General features: G+C 46.0%; 1 protein-coding gene across 1 annotated transcript in view; it reads left to right on the top strand.

The window, feature by feature from the left end:
* LOC105473558 (dynein axonemal heavy chain 9) overlaps positions 1-20903 on the top strand; it is a 377165-nt gene that overhangs the window by 327323 nt on the left and 28939 nt on the right. The window contains exons 63-68 of the mRNA XM_071082354.1: positions 1936-2063; positions 8281-8508; positions 10471-10662; positions 12358-12549; positions 15163-15333; positions 20254-20436. Coding sequence (XP_070938455.1) covers positions 1936-2063; positions 8281-8508; positions 10471-10662; positions 12358-12549; positions 15163-15333; positions 20254-20436 — 1094 coding nt within the window. The remainder of the gene's footprint in view (positions 1-1935; positions 2064-8280; positions 8509-10470; positions 10663-12357; positions 12550-15162; positions 15334-20253; positions 20437-20903) is intronic.

Here is a 20903-nt window from a genome sequence, read left to right on the forward strand (position 1 = left end):
CTCACAGTTGCAAAGGGAAAGACCTCACAAGGTTACCTCTGCACCCATGAGGGTCACATGGGATGCGGCCACCTTTGGCTGAGTGTTCAGTCTGTGAGAATCCCATCCATTTTTCCCCTTCTCAATGTTTCCAAGATCCATTTCTTTCTTTTCCGCCTCATTGTCATGCCTCAAGCCCAAATTAATGCAGACTGATCCCAGCCGGGCTCTGCAGTGCTAAGCTTTGCCCAGGATGATCCCTCCAGTCTGGAGTTTTCAAACTAATCTTTATTAAATAACCTCTTTGCCCATATCCTTCTGTTGCTAATAAACAAAATAAACAGGCCCTTTTGTGAGCAGAAATGTCACAGAAGACGTCTAAAAATCCCCACACTTTTTATCCTGGTATTTTCTCTGGAATGAATTGTTTATCTCCCCACTTCCAAAGCTGACATCAAATGTTTTGCCAACTAAGATTTATAATTTAATAACGGTGTTTCTTGGGTTCATCTCAGTTAAGTCTCCAATATCTATTTCTTACTACAAAAAAGCCATCATCTTGCATTGTCCTGTACATTTCAATGACAGTCTATACACTTTTTATATTTAAAAGAAATATTCAATATTAACCCTTATTTCCAAAAATTTTCTTGCACACGTATCAAACTACATGTTCAGTTTTAGTTCCTCAGAAACTAAATTTTTTTTAAGTATGGATTTTTATTGTTCCTCTTTTTCCATTTCTCCCCTTTTGTCTACTTCACCTTGCTAGAAACGTTGCTTAGTGATTCCTTCATGGCATTATACATTTTTATGATTCTTTTATCTAAAGAATATTATGTAATTTCTCTCCACTTTATTGGATTGTGCCAAGAGCTAATATTCTCTGTATTAGGATCATTTCTTTGGGTTGTTTCCCTTGGGCTTGGAGAGCAGCTGAAGCCCATTGGCCTTGCTCCAATGGTATGGCTACCACGTTTGTGTGTATGGTCATTCCTTAATCCATCTGCAACACCAGCAACCCTGATATACATCCAACAGAAAATTCACACCTACACAACTAAACAGCTTTGTGTCTTGCCCCTCTTCACTCTAATTCGTGCAAAATTATGAGATAACACTCTTCTATGTGTTAGGAATGATAGGAGAGGAAGTTAATAGGGCAAAAAGTACAGGAAGCCAGAACTCCCTGAATCCTGCCCCTACTGGCCACACCTCCCAGTAAAGATCCAGAGAAGACACAACATTTATTCAGAGGACAAGGCAAGCCACAAAGGACCACACCCACATGCTTGCTACTCTTCCACCCTTCTCTCATCAGCACTCCCTAGAATCGTGGATCAATGTCTGGTCTGCAGATAAGACACGTAAAGAATAGCATCAGCAATCCTACCCCTCTTTGGGAATTAAGTGCAGAGGGAAGAGTGAAGTGATTTTGGTCTGAACAAGTGCTTCCTCTTTTTTTTTTTGAGACAGAGTTTCACTCTTGTTGCCCAAGCTGGAGTGCAATGGCATGATCTCGGCTTACTGCAACCTCTGCCTCCTGGGTTCAAGTGATTCTCCTGCCTCAGCCTCCCAAGTAGCTGGGATTACAGGTGCCTCCCACCATGCCCAGCTAATTTTTTGTAGTTTTAGTAGAGATGGGGTTTCACTGTGTTGGCCAGGCTGGTCTCGATCTCCTGACCTCAGGTCATCCACCCGCCTCCGCCTCCCAAAGTGCTAGAATTACAGGCATGAGCCACCACGCCCGGCTCAAGTGCTTCCTTTTATATGAGAACCAAAAGCTAGAAGAAGTAGCCTCCTGTGAAGGAAAAGGGTCAGTATATGAGGCTTGGGTTATAGATTCGGGCTTGCCTGTGTTTGAGAGGTGATCTGAGCGTGTGCATTTCTTTATGAACGTCAAACATCCATCATTAGACCCAAGAAATAATAACGACGACTCCATCCCCCTTGCAGGAAGAAAACTTGGATACACCTTCAACAATCAGAACTTTCACAACGTGTCTTTGGGGCAAGGACAGGAAGTGGTGGCTGAGGCTGCGCTGGACCTCGCTGCCAAGAAAGGTCACTGGGTTATTTTGCAGGTATGTTCCTCTACCCTGTGGTTATCTCGACCCATCCTTGCCTCATCCCACGCTCACTGGGCATCTCCATCCACTCTTAGCTTCTCCCCACCTGTCCTTTCACACTCTTGTCTCCTTCATTTCTTCATCTTCTCTCTTGCCAGTTCTCCTCACTCATATGTTCTCTTCCCCAGACCACATCCGGGAACAATCCTTCTCCCCTCACCTGCTCTGCCACTCTCTCTAGTTTAAATAGCTCTGCTTATAAAAGGAACAGATTCCCACTCTGATAGGCATTCAGGAAGTTAGCATTTACGTTGAAGGCCCTGGCAGCTGGATGCTTTCAACAGCTGGTTTCTTCCTGTGAATTTCATGGCACGTTCCTCTGCTGTGCCTTTCTGTTGGGCTGTGTGTCATATGCTCTTTGTCACGGGCATGACTAGGATATGGGAGCAACCTTAGCCTCTTCACTGAGAGCTCATGTTGGTGTTTGGAAATCTGGAACCCCTACTATGGATAATTTCACCAAACAGTTACAAGGAAAAAAAGCCTACCTCTCTTCTATCAGAAGAGAGGGTTAAAGAATTTAGCCCTCTCTATTAACCCCTATTACATTTTATTTAACCCCCTTTAAATTATTTCATTTAACCAATTTTCATTTCAGCAATTACTACTAACTCTTTTTTTTTGAGATGGAGTCTTGCTGTGTTGCCAGGCTGGAGTGCAATGGCGCAATCTCAGCTCACTGCAACCTCCGCCTCCCGGGTTCAAGCTATTCTCCTGCCTCAGCCTCCTGAGGAGCTGGGATTACAGGAGCACACCATCACGCCCAGCTAATTTTTGTCTTTTTAGTAGAGACAGGGTTTCACCATGTTGGCCAGGCTTGTCTCGAACTCCAGACCTCAAGTGATCTACCTGTGTCAGCCTCCCAAAGTGCTGGGATTACAGGCGTGAGCCACTGCACCCAGCCTAACTACTACTAACTCTTACATAGCATTTTACAGTACACAAAACCTTTTCAGATCCATCTATGAGGGCCTGCCTGCCTATTCCTCTTTTATGCCACTTGTATAGATGCTGGAGTTGTGGCAGAATGCACAGCTTGCTCCTCTTTTCTCCTAGAACATTTTGGAATCTTCTATTAGAGCTCCATTGCTATGTTGACATGATTTATTTTATGATTGTATTCTCCACTAAACTTTTTAGGTAAAGAGATGTTCCTTCTTTACCTTTTATCACCGAGCCTACTGCCTTGAACATAGCAGACACTGAAACAAAAGGCTGGTGGGTCAAGGAATCCATGAGGAAATTTAAAAAAGAATAAATGCAAAAGCCAGTCACTCCCATTCTTCCTGGCTTTCACTGCCATGAACCTCCCCCATCTCCTGATTACTGGTGACATCACATCTTGCTGCTGGGTCTTTGTCCTTAATTATTCTATTATTTATTTGGAGCCTAGCAACTGAGAGATCTGCCCCTCCAGGGCCTCCTTTTCCAGAAACATCAGGAAGTTCAGGAGAAAAGATAATAACAGCTGAGTTTCCTCCTTCCTCCCTCATGGGTCAGCACAGTGCTTGAAGATATGACCTCCCCACCCTCTCAGGCACATTTGCCAAGAGACCTCTCCGGACACCAGTGCTGGGAACCCAGGCACTTGTCACGGACATCAGAGTCTGTTTCTGAGACTGTGGTGCTGCCTCTGCTGCACCCATTGCCCCCAGCACCTACTGGCCTTGCAGGGCACCAAAATCTTGTACTGATGTGGTTGCTCGGAGCTCTCCAACACTGAACTCAGTATTCCCTCTTTATTTCCTGGTGATTGGACATTTCCAAAGGAAAATTGTGCCAAACAGTCTGGAGGCCTGCCTTTCCCCCTGAATAAAGCATTGGAGTATTGAATAGACATCATCTGTCCAAACTGTAAAGTGCTATCAGAAACGAAAGATCCTCACTGGTTTGTGAAATCTCTTGTAGGAATCACAGCTACCTGGTTCTAAGAATTTCCTGACATACTGAACCAGACTGGACTGGAATCCTACCCAGCAATGTTTCCCGACCTGTAAACCTGAGAGATTATCTGAAAAAAAAAGAGTGGGGGAGGAATACACTTAAATTCCTATTTCAAACATTGGAAAATACTACATACAAATTCCTTTTAAGGATTTTTTTTTTTTTTTTTTTTTTTTTTTTGAGACAGAGTCTCGCCCTGTGGCCCAGGCTGGATGGAGTGCAGTGGTGCCACCTCGGCTTGCTGCTAGCTCCGCCTCTCAGGTTCACGCCATTCTCCTGCCTCAGCCTACCAAGTAGCTGGGACTACAGGCACCAGCCACCATGCCTGGCTAATTTTTTGTATTTTTAGTAGAGACGGAGTTTCACCGTGTTAGCCAGGATGGTCTCGATCTCTTGACCCCGTGATCTGTCTGCCTCGGCCTCCCAAAGTGCTGGGAGTGCTCGGCCTCCCAAAGTGCTGGTGTGAGCCACTGCACCCGGCAAGGATATTTTCAATGATATCAATAGGATAATGGTTCTGAGAATCCTTTGGTATAGAAATCTTATTCCATCCAGTATTTCCCAAATTCCATTGAACACAGACCTTCTTTTTTTTTTTTTCTTCTTCAACTTTTATTTTGAGTTCTGTGGTACATGTGCAGGATGTGCAGGTTTGTTCCATAGGTAAACGTGTGCCATGGTGGTTTGCTGCACAGATCAACCATCACCTCAGTATTAAGCCCAGCATCCGTTAGCCATTCTTCCTGATGCTCTCCCTCTCCCACATCCCGCAACAGGCCTCAGTGTATTTGTTCCCTACCCCATGTGTCCATGTGTTCTCATTGTTCAGCTCCCCCTTATAAGTGAGAACATGCAGTGTTTGGTTTTCTGTTCTCCCATTAGTTTGCTGAGGGTAACGCCTTCCAGCTCCATTCATTTCCCTGCAAAGGACATGATCTTGTTCCTTTTTATGGCTGCATAGTATTCCGTGGTATATATGTACTACATTTGCTTTATCTAGTCTATCATTGATGAGCATTTGGGTTGATTCCAAGTCTTTGCTACTGTGAATAGTGCTGCCATGAACATACGTATGCATGTATCTTTATAATAAAATGATTTATATTCCTTTGGGCTTATACCCAGTAATGGGATTGGTAGGTCAAATGGTATTTCTGCTTCTATATCTTCCACAATGGTTGAACTAATTTACAGTCCCACCAACAGCATGAAAGAGCTCCTTTTTCTCTGAAACTTCACCAGCATCTGTTGTTTCTTAACTTTTTAATAATCCGCGTTCTGACTGGCGCGAGATGGTATCTCATTGTGGTTCTGATTTGCATTTCTCTAATGATCAGCAATGTTGAGCTTCTTTTCATATGTTTGTTGACCGCAATGAATATCTTCTTTTGAGAAGTGTCAGTTCATGTTCTTTGCCTATTTTTTAATGAGGTTGTTTGTTTTTTGCTTGTAAATTTAAGTTCCTCGTAGACTCTGGACATTGGACCTGTGTCAGATGGATAGATTGCAAACATTTTCTCCCATTCCGTAGGTTGTCTTTTCACTCTGATGGTAGTTTATTTTCCTGGGAAGAAGCTCTTTAGTTTTAGATCCCATTTGCTAATTTTTGCTTTTGTTGTAATTGCTTTTAGCATTGTTGTCATAAAATCTTTGCCCATGCCTATGTCCTGAATGATACTACCTAGATTTTATTCTAGGTTTTTTCTAGTTTTGGGTTTTACATTTAAGTCTTTAATCTGTTTTGAGTTAATGTTTCTATAACATATAAAGAAGGAATCTAGTTTCAATTGTTTGCATATGGATAGCTAGTTCTCCCTGCACCATTTATTAAATAGGGAATCCTTTCGCCATTGCTTGTTTTCGTCAGGTTTGCCGACGATCAGATGGTTGTAGGTGTGCAGGAACACAGACGTTCTTTATGGATCTAACTAACCTCTTTTAACATCCCATGGCGCACTTTTGGGAAATGCTGCCTGAGGACCCTGACCCAGATGAGCTAGGGGTTCTATTCTGGGAGAGTTGGCTTCTCTGGTCCTCGGTGACAGAGCAAGGCTCACAGTCTTCCCGCTCTTCCTTCCTGGCTGTAGGAGCTGTTAGGTGGTTTTCCAACCCAAGCCCATCAACCCAGTGGGGCAGCCTCGAGGATCTCTGAATCCACCCCAGGGTTCTATACACAAGCAACAGACATTCTTTCTGCCAGACCTGCCCAGTAGCAGAACTTGGAGTTTCGAAAGGAGGAGCCAAATTACCCACATGTGGGTTGCTGGTGATGCTGGCCACAAGGAACCCTGGATCTCAAGTAGCCCACTAAACACTCTGCTCCAATTGATTTGATTATAAGTAAATTCTTTAATTTAACCAATTTTCATCTCAACAACTACTACTATCCCTTACATCGCATTTTACGGTATACAAAACCCTTTCTTTTTATTTTTATTTTATTTATTTATTTATTTATTTATTTATTTATTTATTTATTTATTTATTTTGTAGAGACGGGGTTTCACCGTGTTGGCCAGACTGGTATCAAACTCCTGGCCTCAAGTAATCCATCCGCCTTGGCCTCCCAAAGTGCTGGGATTACAGCTGTGAGCCACCGCACCCAGTCCTACAAAACCCTTTCAAATCCATGTCTTTGGTTATCTGCAGCCACTCTGTGAAATAAGTATGGCAGATGTTATTGTTATTTCTCTTCTTATAGAAGAGAAGGCAGAACTCAAAAGACCAAATTACTGTGGACCAAGTGCTGGGCTCAGCTCTGATCTGTGTATTTAAGGCTTTGCATGCTTACTTCCTCAAATATTTATCAAGGAGCTTTTATCTATCCATTATAATGAAACACATTGCAATGAAGCCAGGTGACTCTCCTAACTACAGTGAAAGGCGCATTCTGCAAAGCAGTGGTAAGAAACAAATGTAGGTTTTGATAGATAGACAGATAGCAATCAAATGTCGGGGGAGGAAACAAGCTCAAAGACCAGACGGAGGAGCTTGGGATTAGAGTAGAGAGCCTGGTTCGGTCTTTGAGCAGCAGTGCCTCAGTGTGTTTTAGGAAGATAAGTTTGGCAACAATTAACAGACTGGTTTGGAGAGTGGAGACAGAAGACTAAGGAAAGCTAGCTGGAAAGAGTTTAAATCAGTGCCTTTCAAATGTTAACGTGCGTACGAATTACCAGAGGATCTCATTAAAATGCGCTGATTCAGTAAGTTTGGGCGGAACCTAAGCTTCTGCATTTCTAGCTAGCTCCCAGGTACTGCCAGCAATGTAGATCCATGAGCTCCAATTTGTACCATCAAGGTTTCAAGTAATCTAGCTGTCGGGTAATGGGGAGTTAGACTTGGAACATTACCATGTGTTACATTCTTTTTTATTATTATTTTTATTTTTTATTTACTTATTTATCTATCTATTTTTGAGATGGAGTCTCGCTCTGTCGCCCAGGCTGGAGTGCGGTGGCGCCATCTCGGCTCACTGCAAGCTCCGCCTCCCGGGATCCCGCCATTCTCCTGCCTCGGCCTCCCGAGTAGCTGGGACTACAAGCGCCGCCACCACACCCGGCTAATAATGTTTTGTATTTTTAGTAGAGATGGGATTTCACCGTGTTAGCCAGGATGGTCTCGATCTCTTGACCTCGTGATCCCCCCGCCTCGGCCTCCCAAAGTGCTGGGATTGCAGGCGTGAGCCACCGCGCCCGGCCGTGTTACACTCTTAAATCGTGGTCTTCGGACCAGCAGCATCTGCATCACCAGGGAGCTTGTTAGAAATGCACATTCTCAGGCCCCATCCTGGACCTGCTGAATCTGAAACTCTGGGCTGGGGCACAAGAATCTGTATTTTAAGAAGCCCTTCAGATTATTCCCATGCACAGGCAAGTTTACAAACATTATGCTGAAAAGCCTTAGGCTAGTGAGGGATAGAGTTTAATTGCAGAATACTAGGAGGTCCTCACTACTGGGCATCCCAGAACTCTTTTCTATGATGTGGTTTAAGACACTTTTGCCTTTAAAAGTCATTGAGTTGCACAACATGTGAGTGCATGTAACGCCATTAACTGTACACTTAAAAAGGGTTTGAGGTGGTAAATTTTATGTTATGGCTTACCACAATTTTTTAAAATTATTTGATGCTAAGACCAGTCCCCACTCTGGCTGCCTTCCTGACAACTGTTTACTGCTAACAGAACCAAGCAGATGCCTGTATTGGCGGGGGTTCCTTCCTTCCCACTAGAACATTCACCTGGTGGCCAAGTGGCTCAGCACCCTGGAGAAGAAGCTGGAGGAGCACAGTGAGAACAGCCACCCAGAGTTCAGGGTCTTCATGAGTGCAGAGCCGGCACCCTCCCCTGAGAGCCACATCATCCCCCAGGGCATCCTGGAGAACTCCATTAAGATCACCAGTGAGCCCCCCACGGGCATGCATGCCAACCTACACAAGGCCCTGGACAACTTCACTCAGGTACTGCCCCAGGAGGGAGGGAAAAATAACAGTCCACCTCGCAATCAGCTGATGCAACCTGGTGGGGGGAGAGCATGCAACTCAGAAGGGAGTGGGGTGCTGGTTGGGCTACGGAGCAATGCTGATGTGGGTAAAATGTTCCCACCTGATACCCACTCAGGGCAACCCCACTCTCCATTGCCAGATAACCCCAGGGGAGTAGAGGTCAGGACATTTCTTTGGCAAGAGATGTGGGGAAGCCTTCTGCAAGTTTACTGTTACCTAATATTCCAAGATGAAGAAGGGCGCGTTGCTGTAAAAGTAATTGATAAGGTACACTGGGTCACACACTGGCGGGCTGTCTTCAGGCAAGGGGATGACACCATCAATCAGATGATATCACTTGACATCTCCATGAATCTTGAGTATCAAGGGTTCAAAGAATCCAGGTGTCAAGTGGTGGGGATATGGATTTGAAATGTAACTGCATGTTAGACCCCTTCAAATATGGCCCCTGGACCAGCAGCAGCAGCATCACCTGGAAACTTGTTAGAAATGCAGATTTTTTTTGTTTTTTGGGGACAGAATCTCACTCTGTAGCCCAGGTTGGAGTACAGTGGCGCAATCTCGGCTCACTGCAAGCCTAAAGTAAGATGAAGACCGCGTTAGCCAGGATGGTCTCCGTCTCCTGACCTCGTGATCCGCCCACTTCAGCCTCCCAAAGTGCTGGGATTGTAGGCATGAGCCATCGTGCCCGGCCAGAAATGCAGATTTTTAGGCCCCAATCTGAAACTCTGGGCTGGGGCCCAGGAATCTGTTTTAATGAACCCTCCAGGAGATTCTTATACACAGTCAAGTTTGAGAACACTGTGCTCCGGAGAGACCCAGAATACGAAGGCATGGTGTTCAAATGCAGACCGCTACATTTCCATGACTGGGAATTCCAAGGCTTATGTTGTAGCATATTTATTTAAAGCCAGGTCCAAGCCCATGGCGGCCAACTTTGTATATGAAGTTGCACTGTCAAAGTCTGCAGCTCAGGCTTCTTTCATCTTCTCAAGAAGGCACTATTTCTTGTTGGTTCTCTTTGGGAGTTCCACCTCCCTGGGCAGGGGAGTACCCAAAGGCATGAACCGTAGCAGAGTGGGGGCCATAGGATCACCTTAAAAGTCCATCTGCCACACCAGGCTTTGGGGGAATCCGAGGAGAGGGTTCCAGCAGCTGCTGGGGAGGTTTTCTTCTCGGTTGTCGTCTTGTGATTGTACCAGTGCGTCTCGGGTTTCCCAGAAGCCCTGCGAGCTCGCATGTGTCAGATGGGCCATTCAACAGGATGACTGTGCCAGCTAAACCAGCATAAACCTTTGGGGCCTGGTTGAAGCCTAAAGGAAGATGAAGACCACGTGGCAGTCAGAGTCTCAGAAGATTTTACTGACTGCGTGACACCCTCATAGTGCAGGAGTCCAGCAGCCCAACTCTGGGCCGGGGAATGTTTCTACAAAGATTCGAGAAGCAAAATGCATTCAGTCCCCTCTGTACTCTTTTTCCAAGCTTAACTCCAAGGCAGTGATTACACCTGCTAAGGTTCCGCAACAGGCAAGAAAAGCGTGGTAGGAAGGGAAGATATTGGAGATGCCGCCATGGGATGCGCACCCACACCCCACACCCCGGTACACAACATTCTCGTTGCATGTCGCCCTGATCCCCATCAGGTACAGGAGTGAACCTTATTAGCACGTTCATATGCACGAACTTGAACCCTAAACCAAAGCCCATTATAACCTGAATCTAAACCTTAATTCAATGCTCAACTAAAGCCTGACCCCTCCACACGTTCCCCCCAGGCTGTCGTCTCACTGTAACTCAAACCCAAACCAGAATATATGGTAATGTTTTCCAACACGAACCCTGATTGTAACCCCGCCCTAGCCAGCCCCGTATAAGAGAAGCTCTGTGTGAACATTCAAAGCGATGCTGTCATTTCAGGACACTCTGGAGATGTGTTCTCGGGAGATGGAGTTTAAGAGCATCCTCTTTGCTCTTTGTTACTTTCATGCGGTGGCGGCGGAAAGACGGAAATTTGGGCCCCAGGGATGGAATCGCTCGTACCCCTTTAACACCGGAGACCTCACTATCTCTGTGAATGTCCTCTACAACTTCCTGGAGGCCAACGCAAAGGTAAAGGCCGTGGACGTTCAGGAACCAGCCAGGTTGGGAGAGGGTTAAAATTATTTGATTTTGAGGGGTGAATCAGAGGAGTCTGGGATGGGGCTTGAGAATGCGCATTTCTAACAAGCTCCCTGGTGATGCAGATGCTGCTGCTTCAGGGACCACAATTTAAGAGTGTAACCCATGGTCAGGTTCCAACTCTCACTCCCCATTACCTGACAGCTAGATTATTTGAAGCCTTGATAGTACAAATCAGAGCCCATGGTTCAACACCATTGGCAGTACCTGGGAGCTAGTGAGAAGTGCAGAGTCTTCGGTTCCGCCCAAACGTACTGAATCAGCGCATTTTAATGAGATTCTCTGGTAGTCCATATGCACGTTAAGGAGGGCCACCTCTCCCAAGGGTGATGCAGTGCCATCCCACAGAAGGGGCATGTGCACGCTGAAGGGCTGCGCCCCTCACAGCTGGGATGAGGCAGTGCCAACCCCAGGACTAGCCCAAAGCCTGAGGATAGTAGAACTGTGAGGTGAGAGCCATGGATGCTCAGGACATCTAACTAGAGACTCACACAGTGAGTCAGTCCCATGAGAGTGTCCCGGGCCCCACCAGACCACACCTGTGTCCTCACAGCGTGGCAGGTAGGCTGTGGATCGGCAGGAAGAGACTTCAGACTCGCCTGATGTAAGTTCCCAAACTGACGCTAACGATCACTGCTCTTCCAATTAAGGGACTATTCACCTCATCAAGGTTATTCTAGTTCAGGAACCAAACACTGAGTCAGCAGGGCCACCACCTCTTCCTTGTGTGGAAAATGAACCAGGCCCAGATGCCCTGAGAAATCCTTCTGTCTCCAGCCCTTGGGCTTGGGAAGCCCATGCCTCTCAATAGTATTCTTTCATTGCTGGCTTTGCTCCAGTGACCTCCCTCCCTAAGTTTCACACCAATGAACTTGTGGGCTTTGTTTATTCACTTTGAACTTTCAAAGGGGACAATTAATCTTGCCATTAAATGCAGAAAATTAGAAAAGTACTCTGGTCCTCACTTTTCTCCTTTTGACATTCACCTATTTAAATTGCTTCTAGGTAGAGCCTGACTTCATTTTCACAGTTAATGATCATGAAAGAGGGAAGGCATATCTATATGTGGGGCGTGAGGCTGGCATCTTTCCTCTCTTCACTCTTTGATGTAATTATTCAAGCTTTTTTTTCTCTGTCTTTTTTTTGAGAAGGGGTTTCGCTCTTGTTGCCCAGGCTGCAGTGCAATGGCGTGACCTCAGCTAACCACAACCTCCGCTTCCCGGGTTCAAGTGATTCTCCTGCCTCAGCCTCCCGAGTATCTGAGATTACAGGCATGCGCCACCACGCCCGGCTAATTTTGTATTTTTAGTAAAGACAGGGTTTCTCCATGTTGGTCAGGCTGGTCTTGAACTCCCAACCTCAGGTGATCCGCCTGCCTCGGCCTCCCAAAGTGCTGGGATTACAGGCGTGAGCCACTGCACCCAGCCTTCTTCAAGCTTTTAATGAACTCCCCAAACACCCCTAACCCTGCTGGGCACTGGGGGTATGAAGATAGATAAGACATCACTCCCAATTTCAAGAAGCATCCCCTCTTGTGACTTTCTGTGCTGCCCAGATGGCAGGCCAGCCCCAACGCCTATGTGGAGATCTTCCTTCCTTCCTGTCTTTCTTTCCCCCGTCACTCAGGTCCCCTATGATGATTTACGCTACCTGTTTGGAGAGATCATGTATGGAGGCCACATCACAGATGACTGGGACAGAAGACTCTGCAGAACCTACCTGGAGGAATTCATTCGACCAGAAATGTTAGAAGGAGAACTGTCTTTGGCCCCAGGGTTCCCACTCCCAGGCAACATGGACTACAATGGTTATCATCAGGTGAGGCTCTGCTCTGTGCTTCTGATGGCGTGAGGGTGCTCACAGGGACCTGGGTGTTCCTCCCACGCTGACCTGAACCACCAGGGAAGCTTCTGCCGGGCCACCACCGTGGCTGCCAGCAGGGGCTGGGACAGAGGGGCTTAGACAGCTGAGCTCATGTCAAATCTGGTCCTATGCCCCAAGCCTGCCCTGTTTAAGTTGAGAGATACAGGATTTCTAGCCTCAAATTAATAATCAAATGGAGCCTTTGGAGAGCTTTGCATTCTTGATGTTTGCTTCAGTCGTTCTCTGTGTTGCTATTTTCTACAAATAACATCTGGGACAGTTATTTGGTGGTTTTCACTTGGAATGTTGACAAAGCCATTTGTCATGGAGCAAAATTTCAGGCAAGACCTTAGCCAACTTTTGGTAAAGTTTCTGTCGGTGATTCTAAATATCCCTGGAGGAGAATGATCTTGTGCCAAGATCACTCAGATCACTCACCCCTCCCACTCCCTGTTGGTGGCTGTGGGCACAGGCACATACCACATGCATATGCCACAGTCAGCATTCTCATGAAGGTTTTCTTTTTTTTTCTTTTTTGGGACCGAGTCTTGCTCTGTCACCCAGGCTGGAGTGCAGTGGCGCGATCTTAGCTCACTGCAACCTCCACCTCCCGGGTTCAAGCGATTCTCCCTGCCTGAGCCTCCTTTGTAGCTGGGATTACAGGCGCCCACCACCAAACCCGGCTAATTTTTGTGTTTTTTAGTGGAGACGGGGTTTTGTCATGTTGGCCAGGCTAGTCTTGAACTCCTGACCTCAGGTGATCCACCTGCCTCGGCCTCCCAAAATGCTGAGATTACAGGCGTGAGCCACTGCGCCCAGCCTCATGGAGGTTTTCTTACTATTACTTCAGTCTTTGATGTTACTGTTACCACAGCTATGTTTAAAGTATTCATCTTAGCCTATTTCACCTACCATGGAAAACATTCCAAAAGATATTTTTTAACAGTTTTTATTGGTAGGCTTTTGAACATGCCTAGAAAAACTCTTTAATATAAAACATAAGGGAAATATTGATCATAGGAATATTAACTGCAAGTTAAAAAAAAATTTTTTTAATTCATAAAACTTAAGGGTAAATCGTAAAAGTCATTTGATCCAGAAAAATTGGACCTATAAGAAGATATTTAAAACAATAAAGCTCTTTAAGGAAAATAAGAGGAAATGGTTTTTAACTACTTCACCAAAGGCAAGAAGGCTTTTCCCAGGAAAATTGTGCAACAGCGTCCCCTAGTGTCTGTGGGATAATTCGACAGGCGGCTGGAGCAAGTAACAGGCAAAGTCTGGTTCTCTTTATTCAGCAAGAGTGCAATTGATTTGCACATTTCCAGATGATGGAGGTACACTCTCTTTCTTTATACTTCTCTTTAATGTGTCAGTTAATAGATGGTTCTAGGGCATCCACATAGATTCCAGACCTGCACAGAACGCTGGAGAAAATACAAAAATGAACATACAAATCGGCCTTTGAGGAATGAGCAATGTATTACACTAGGTGTTAACAACACCAAGGAATCATCAAAATCATATCAGGGACAGAACTTGAGGGATATTTTCCCACCATCGTGAAAAGAGTCATGAAGAGGCACTCAACGCATTCAGAGCCAGGCACGGTGGCACCCGCCTGTAATCCCAGAACTTTGGTAGGTCAAGGCTGGAGAATCATTTGAGCTGACAAGTTAGAGACCAGTGGGCAACATAGTGAGACCTCGTCTCTACAAAAAATAGAAATAAAAAAATCAGCTGAGCATGGCAGCATGTACCTGTAGTTCCAGCTGCTTGGGAGACTGAGGGCCTGGGAGGTGGAGGCTTCAGTGATCTGTGATAGTGCTGCTGTACTCTAGTTTTTTCAACAGAGTGAGAGCCTGTCTCCAAAACAAACAAACGAATAAACAAAAACACCAAGCCTTAGCTGCTGGGGAGGACTTTTAGGCATTAGGCATGGCAGACTCTGGCCACTAGCACTGACCACAGAAAGGAGTTGCTTGGGTGACACACAGTTTGAAAATTTGTTTTATTTGAATACCTTTCACCAGGGGCGCACACTCTCCGGTTCGCAGCCAATCTCACCTCCCTTGTCCTAAGCCCAATTCACTAGCTTATTTTGCATGTGCCGTCCCATGTATGTGTTCAAGTTTGTCATGTCTGATTTAGATGGAGGGGAGAGAAAAAGAAGGAAAGGTCTGGAATCCTAGAAGAGCTTAAGTAAAATCACTAGAGAGGGAGGGATGCGTATTTTTGAAATCCTCCTCTGGTCTGCAGGAACAAGAGTCATCAGGGAGCAGTGGGAGGCAGCGGGACTGGAGATAGATAAAGTCATCTAAGCATCCCAGAAAAGAAAGAACGATAGAATGAATGTGGAAGTTCTGGGAAACAGGTCCAGCCGACAAAAACAGATGATGTCAAGGTGCACGAATAGGTGGAGAGGGTGCTGAAGTCAACCAGGGATGGCGAGCAGTGTCCCTGGAGGGAGGACACCAGCCCATGGACTCCCTGCAGAGGACAAGCCGGTGTGGGAGATGGGAGGTATGTGTTGGTTGCTTTTTAATCGAGCTTGCCCTTGATTTTCAGTACATCGATGCTGAGCTGCCCCCAGAATCCCCCTACCTCTATGGCCTCCACCCAAACGCAGAGATTGGCTTCCTGACCCAAACCTCAGAAAAGCTCTTTCGCACTGTGCTGGAGCTGCAGCCTCGGGACAGCCAGGCCGGAGAAGGAGCGGGGGCCACAAGAGAAGAAAAGGTGTGTGTGGTGGGGGCTGCCTGAGGTCGTTCTGGGGTAGCCCGAGGATCAGAGATGCACACCTTTCTCCTGCTGGTCATTTTGACGGTACACAGCATAGACAACACACAAGGCAGCAACCACCTGCAGCCTGGAGATGCTTGCCTGACACCACCAAGAGCCTCTGCCCTCCCCCGTCATCACCGTGCTGGCCATCAGTTAAATCATAGGAAGTTCCTGCCATTGGGTTCAGCAGTTTGCTTTGCCAGTCCACCCAAAGTCCACTTTTATTCAGCTTCTCTGCCAAAGTGAAGAAAGGGCAGGGCTGAACAGTGGTGGCTTGAGAAATTTGAATGTGACTTCCTGATTCCCTGGCAAACCAAGCAAGGATGGGGAAGGGGCTGCCTCTAAGCACCCCCACCTCACTTCACCAAGCAGATGCTGGTGGGGAAGAACACGCTCCTTCACAATGCAAATGCCTTCTCTTTGTGTGAATGGCTTCTAGTCAGAGAGTCTCTTAACACGCAGTTACCTGCTACTAAGCACAGGACCTCCTAAAATTTTAGGAAGGTGGAAGGGAATTATGGAGTAGACAGGCAGACCAGGGTGAGGTGTGGATTTCAGGACAACCCAAGGCAACATGGGGGCTCTGATCCTGGTATGGGGGTAGCTGAGGATAAAGAAAGAACGGGCTTCACGCCTGTAATCCCAGCACTTTGGGAGGCCGAGGCGGGAAGATCATGAGGTCACGAGTTCAAGACCAGCCTGGCCAACATGGTGAAACCCCGTCTCTACTAAAAATACAAAAATTAGCTGGGCGTGGTGGCGGACGCATGTAATCCCAGCTACTTGGGAGGAGGCTGAGGCAGGAGAATCACTTGAACCTAGGAGGCGGAGGTTGCAGTGAGCCAAGACCCTGCCACTGCACTCCAGCCTGACGACAGAGCAACACTCCGTCTCAAAAAAAAAAAGGACACCAAAGGGAGATTTCTCCATGAAATTTTTTCTGAGACAAGCTAACCAACTTCCTAAAGATGTATTTGTACCAGCTCACATCCACCTCATGGCACTGCCTGGATTTTTTTTTTTTTAATTTAAATTTTTCTGAGTAAGATTTCACTCCATCACCCAGGCTGGGGAGTTCAGTGGCATAATCATAGCTCACTACAGCCTCCAACTCCTAACCTCAAGCAATCCTTCCACCTCAGCCTCCTGAGTAGCTAGGACTGCAGGTGTGTACCACCACGCCCTGCTAATTTTTTAACTTTTTGTAGAGACAGGGTCTCACTGTGTTGCCTAGGCTGGTCTTGAACTCCTGGGCTCAAGAAATCCTCTCACCTTGACTTCCCAAAGTGCTAGGATTATAGGCGCGAGCCACTGCACCCGGTCCTACTTAGGTTCTTTAATTTAGAGATACCATTAGGTTTACAAGTAAATATCCTTGGGAAGATTATCCAACTTTGAGGCTCTAGAGACCAATTTTAGGAAAGCAAACTGATACTAAAAGAGTTGGACTTTTATATAAAGATACGGAGTCATGTCATCAAAATAGTATTTCTCAAATTTTAATATGCCTAAGAAGGTGCCAGAGAGATTGAAATTCTGACTCTGAGGCCTGGGGTTAGGTTGCACTGGCAACCTAGTGATTTTGATGAGGTGAGCATACTTTGAGAAAGCTGCTCCATATGACCCTCCTCAGTCCATTCCACTATTTGATGTATAGTTTGAAAATAAAGAGAACCCACCCAGAATGAATCATGTTGCTAGATCTAAAACTGAAAAAGGCTGAGACTGTATAAGTAATAGACTTAGTACTCTTCAGTCAAGGTTCAAAGAAGGTTCTAATGCTTATCATTTCCTTATCCCCTCCCCAAGCTAACCCAAGAAATGGGGTGTGTGTATGTGCTCATGTGTGTATTTCGAAATGATATAAACTGTGATTCCTTGCCATGCACAGTGCTGCGTGGGACAAGTGGGCAAGTTACTGGGTGCACATCTGATTGTGCAGTATCCCAGTATTTGGCCATGGTGGTATTTCTCACATAGCTCGCATGTTCCTATGAGCTATGTTCCTTCCTGTCCACAGAGCAGTCCAGCTCAAGATGAGGGACAAAGAGTCAAAGCCCAGAGAGTATTTTGTTGTTAAGAAGTAAATGACCAAGAGGTTGCACACTCCACATACACTCATGAACTCTTGACTTAATTCTGCTCCCATGTTTACATCTATATGAAGGGAAGCTGGGGATTTTTAGTATATAGCTAAAGAGAAGGAGAGAGAAGAGAGGCTGGCATGATAGACACATGGATGGATGGATGGATGGATGGATGGATGGATGGATGGATGGATGGATGGGTGGGTGGGTGGGTGGATGGATGGATGGATGGATGGATGGATGGATGGATGGATGGGTGGATGGATGGATGGATGGATGGATGGATGGATGGATGGATGGATGGGTGGATTGATAGATGGATGGATGGGTGATGGATAGATGATGGATGGATGAATGGATGGATGATGGATAGATGGGTGATGATGGATAGCTAATTGATGGATGGATGAATGGATGGATGGGTGATGGGTAGATGGCTGATGGATAGGTAGTTGATAGATGGATGGATGGATGATAGAGGAATAGAGTTATATACACTCAAGGGCATCTGCAGGAATATACACCAAAAAACTAATAGTCGAACAGTGTTTTTCTCCCACTGGGGGAAGAGTTAAGACTGTGGGAGGACTATGCTTCTCATATCATGTGTATCAGAAATGTTTAGATTTTTCTGATAAGCATTTATTACTTTTCTGAAAAGGAAGAAAGCAGAAGTGTTTGTCTGTGGAAATAAAGTGGACCCCATCCCTTGGAACCCACTCTTCCTATCTGAGAGTCTCTGGGTTCCTCGAGCAAAAGAGGGCCCTGCATACATCTGCGGACCTGGGCCCTTCCCTATCAGCCCTCTCCCTCCTCAGGCCCCCACACCCTTGACAGTCTGATCAGAGATGAAAAGAACTCTGTGTCCCCACATCCTATGTATTTTGGAACAATACCTCCAGATGATCTTTTCATCTTTTTGTGAATCATGTCCAAATGTAAGCTCACTGATATAGAGCCGTTTTTTCAAACTCTGCTCCAGAGAAAAAAAATATATATATATAATTTTAGCCGTTTGTCTTCTACCCCAGCAGCCGCTCTCAGGTACTATTAAAATCCGATTCCAGTTTTTGCTATGACAGCACCAAAGACCCATTCGTGACAGAGTGATTGGTTTTTACTTTCTTTTTTTCCCAACATCAGCTCTTTTCCTGGAGATGGCATTGTATGTTAACAATACAAGGCAAGGTGAATATTTATCATCCTTTACACTTATACAGTTCTTTATAGCTTTCAGAGACGGCCACACTCATCAGCTCATTTGATTTGATCTTCACATCAACTCTGGGAGTTGGAAAAGGGAACAAGTAGAAAAAAGACACTCTTGGAAGTGTTTATTTACAGTTGGAGAAAATTGAGGCCTAAGCAACTTGCTTACGTTCACATGGGTAATGCATGGCAGAACTATTAACTCTGTTAGGCCTCCTTGGTTGCAAGCAATAGACACCAACATTGCTTAACTAGGCAAGAAATAGCTCATTCTATCAAGGGAGTCAAGCTAAGAACAGATAAAAATCACGATGGCTCTAGAGTCCCAAGTAAAAGAAGGGTAGACCGTCCTTTCCAGGCACCTCCATCCTGCCAGTGGTTCCTTGGATTCTAGGCTTGAGATTCAATTTGTTGTGCTCCTGGAAACATAATCTGATTGGCCTAACTTGGTTCAGGGGAAACTGGGCCCAGTGACTAAACATAGACATCAAACAATGAGGAAGACGTAGTTTCACAAAGGAGATAGGGAATTGTTCCTAGAAGGGAAGAGAGATAATGAACAGACAAAAACAACAGATACCCTCCACAGGCACCTAGAGCTCAGCTCTCAGGACTCCAGAAAGGGGCTGGTGCTCGCTCGCTCACTCCCTCCCTCCCCTCTCTCCCTCTGTCCCAACCTGCTGGCTGTGTGGTCTATTATGTCTGCAATGGTTTCATCTTTCTTTCTCTGCTGACAGACCTCCTGGGCTTACTCATTTATTCCACAATGGCAGACTCAACCTCCAAGTGCCCCAAATTAACTCAGAATCTCTGAGCCTCAGTTCCAATTTTCCAGGAGAGAGACCCTAGTTGTCCCAGCTCCCCTCATCTAATTAGCTGACAGTTTGTGTGGGGAAAAGAATTGTGGGGTACAACAGGAGGTTTACATGATAGATGAGGGTGTTTCTTCCAGAACTCAAGGATAGAAACTGCAGTGTTGCCTCATAGAAACTCAGAACTGAGTGGATGGCCAGATAGATAGATACGTAGGTAGGTAGATAGATAGATAGATACATAGATACATAGATACATAGATAGATGATTGACAGATTATATAGATGGATAGATGATTGATAGATAGATGATAGATATTATTTATAACTGTATATGGATATACCGTATCTGGATATAGATAGATTTGTCATTGCAGCTCATCACTTCAGCTTCACATGGCCCACGGGGGCCAGCTTTTGGCCCAAGTCTGTCTTATGGCTTTCTAGTTCAATTCCCACAGCCAACTGGGTCAGTCTCTGAGTTTTTCAACTCCAAATTCTTAGAGAGGTATCTGTGCTCATCTTATTACGCCAGCCATGCAAGTCCCAGCAACTTGGCCAGCCTATGAAGAGGTCCTGCTGTGATCAGTCAGTCCTCAGCCCTGAACCAGTTGACCTGGACAAGCAGGCAAGAGTTTGGTCAGGTCATGGGGGGAGGGGCAGCAGATGATGGATGATTGGCATCTCTGGTCCCACACTGCAGGAAACTGGATTCCTTCTGGAGAATAGAGCTCCTTCTTAACGCTGTGTTTCCTTCTGTGGGGCAGGTCAAGGCACTTCTGGAAGAAATATTGGAGCGGGTGACAGACGAGTTTAACATCCCAGAACTGATGGCCAAAGTGGAGGAGCGCACCCCCTACATTGTAGTTGCCTTCCAGGAGTGTGGCCGGATGAATATCCTCACCAGAGAGATGCAGCGCTCGCTGAGGGAGCTGGAGCTCGGCTTAAAGGTGAGTGCGGTCTTGTAAGGCATGGAGGGGACGTTGCTAGAGGACACAGCTGGAAACCTATGGGGAAGAAGGAGCATTGGGGGACCTGGAAGCTGGGGAGCAGTTGTCCTGCAGCATCCTAGGTGCCCAAAAGGTATTACTCTCCAGAAATCAAAGTCTGGCCATGAGGTTGTCTGCAAGAACCAAGATGTTATACAATCTTTGACATTTCTCGTCAACAAGGAAAGAGTCTACTATTTCTACTACCAGTTTTACTTTCCTCACCATGAGATGATGTAAAATGCCTAGCACAGAGCCTGTTAATTACTGTTCGCCCAGATGACAGGTAGATGGGAGCTCTTTCTGCCTTTGAGGAGCTGAGGAGGGTGACTGTTGTCGGTTTACATTGCCTTATTTATTAAAAGAATTGTAAATGAACACTCACACAAGCCCTGGAAGTCCAGGTGTGGAACACGCGGGCACCTTCA

Source organism: Macaca nemestrina, chromosome 17, assembly GCF_043159975.1.
Source record: "Macaca nemestrina isolate mMacNem1 chromosome 17, mMacNem.hap1, whole genome shotgun sequence".
In the NCBI taxonomy this organism is placed as follows: domain Eukaryota; kingdom Metazoa; phylum Chordata; class Mammalia; order Primates; family Cercopithecidae; genus Macaca; species Macaca nemestrina.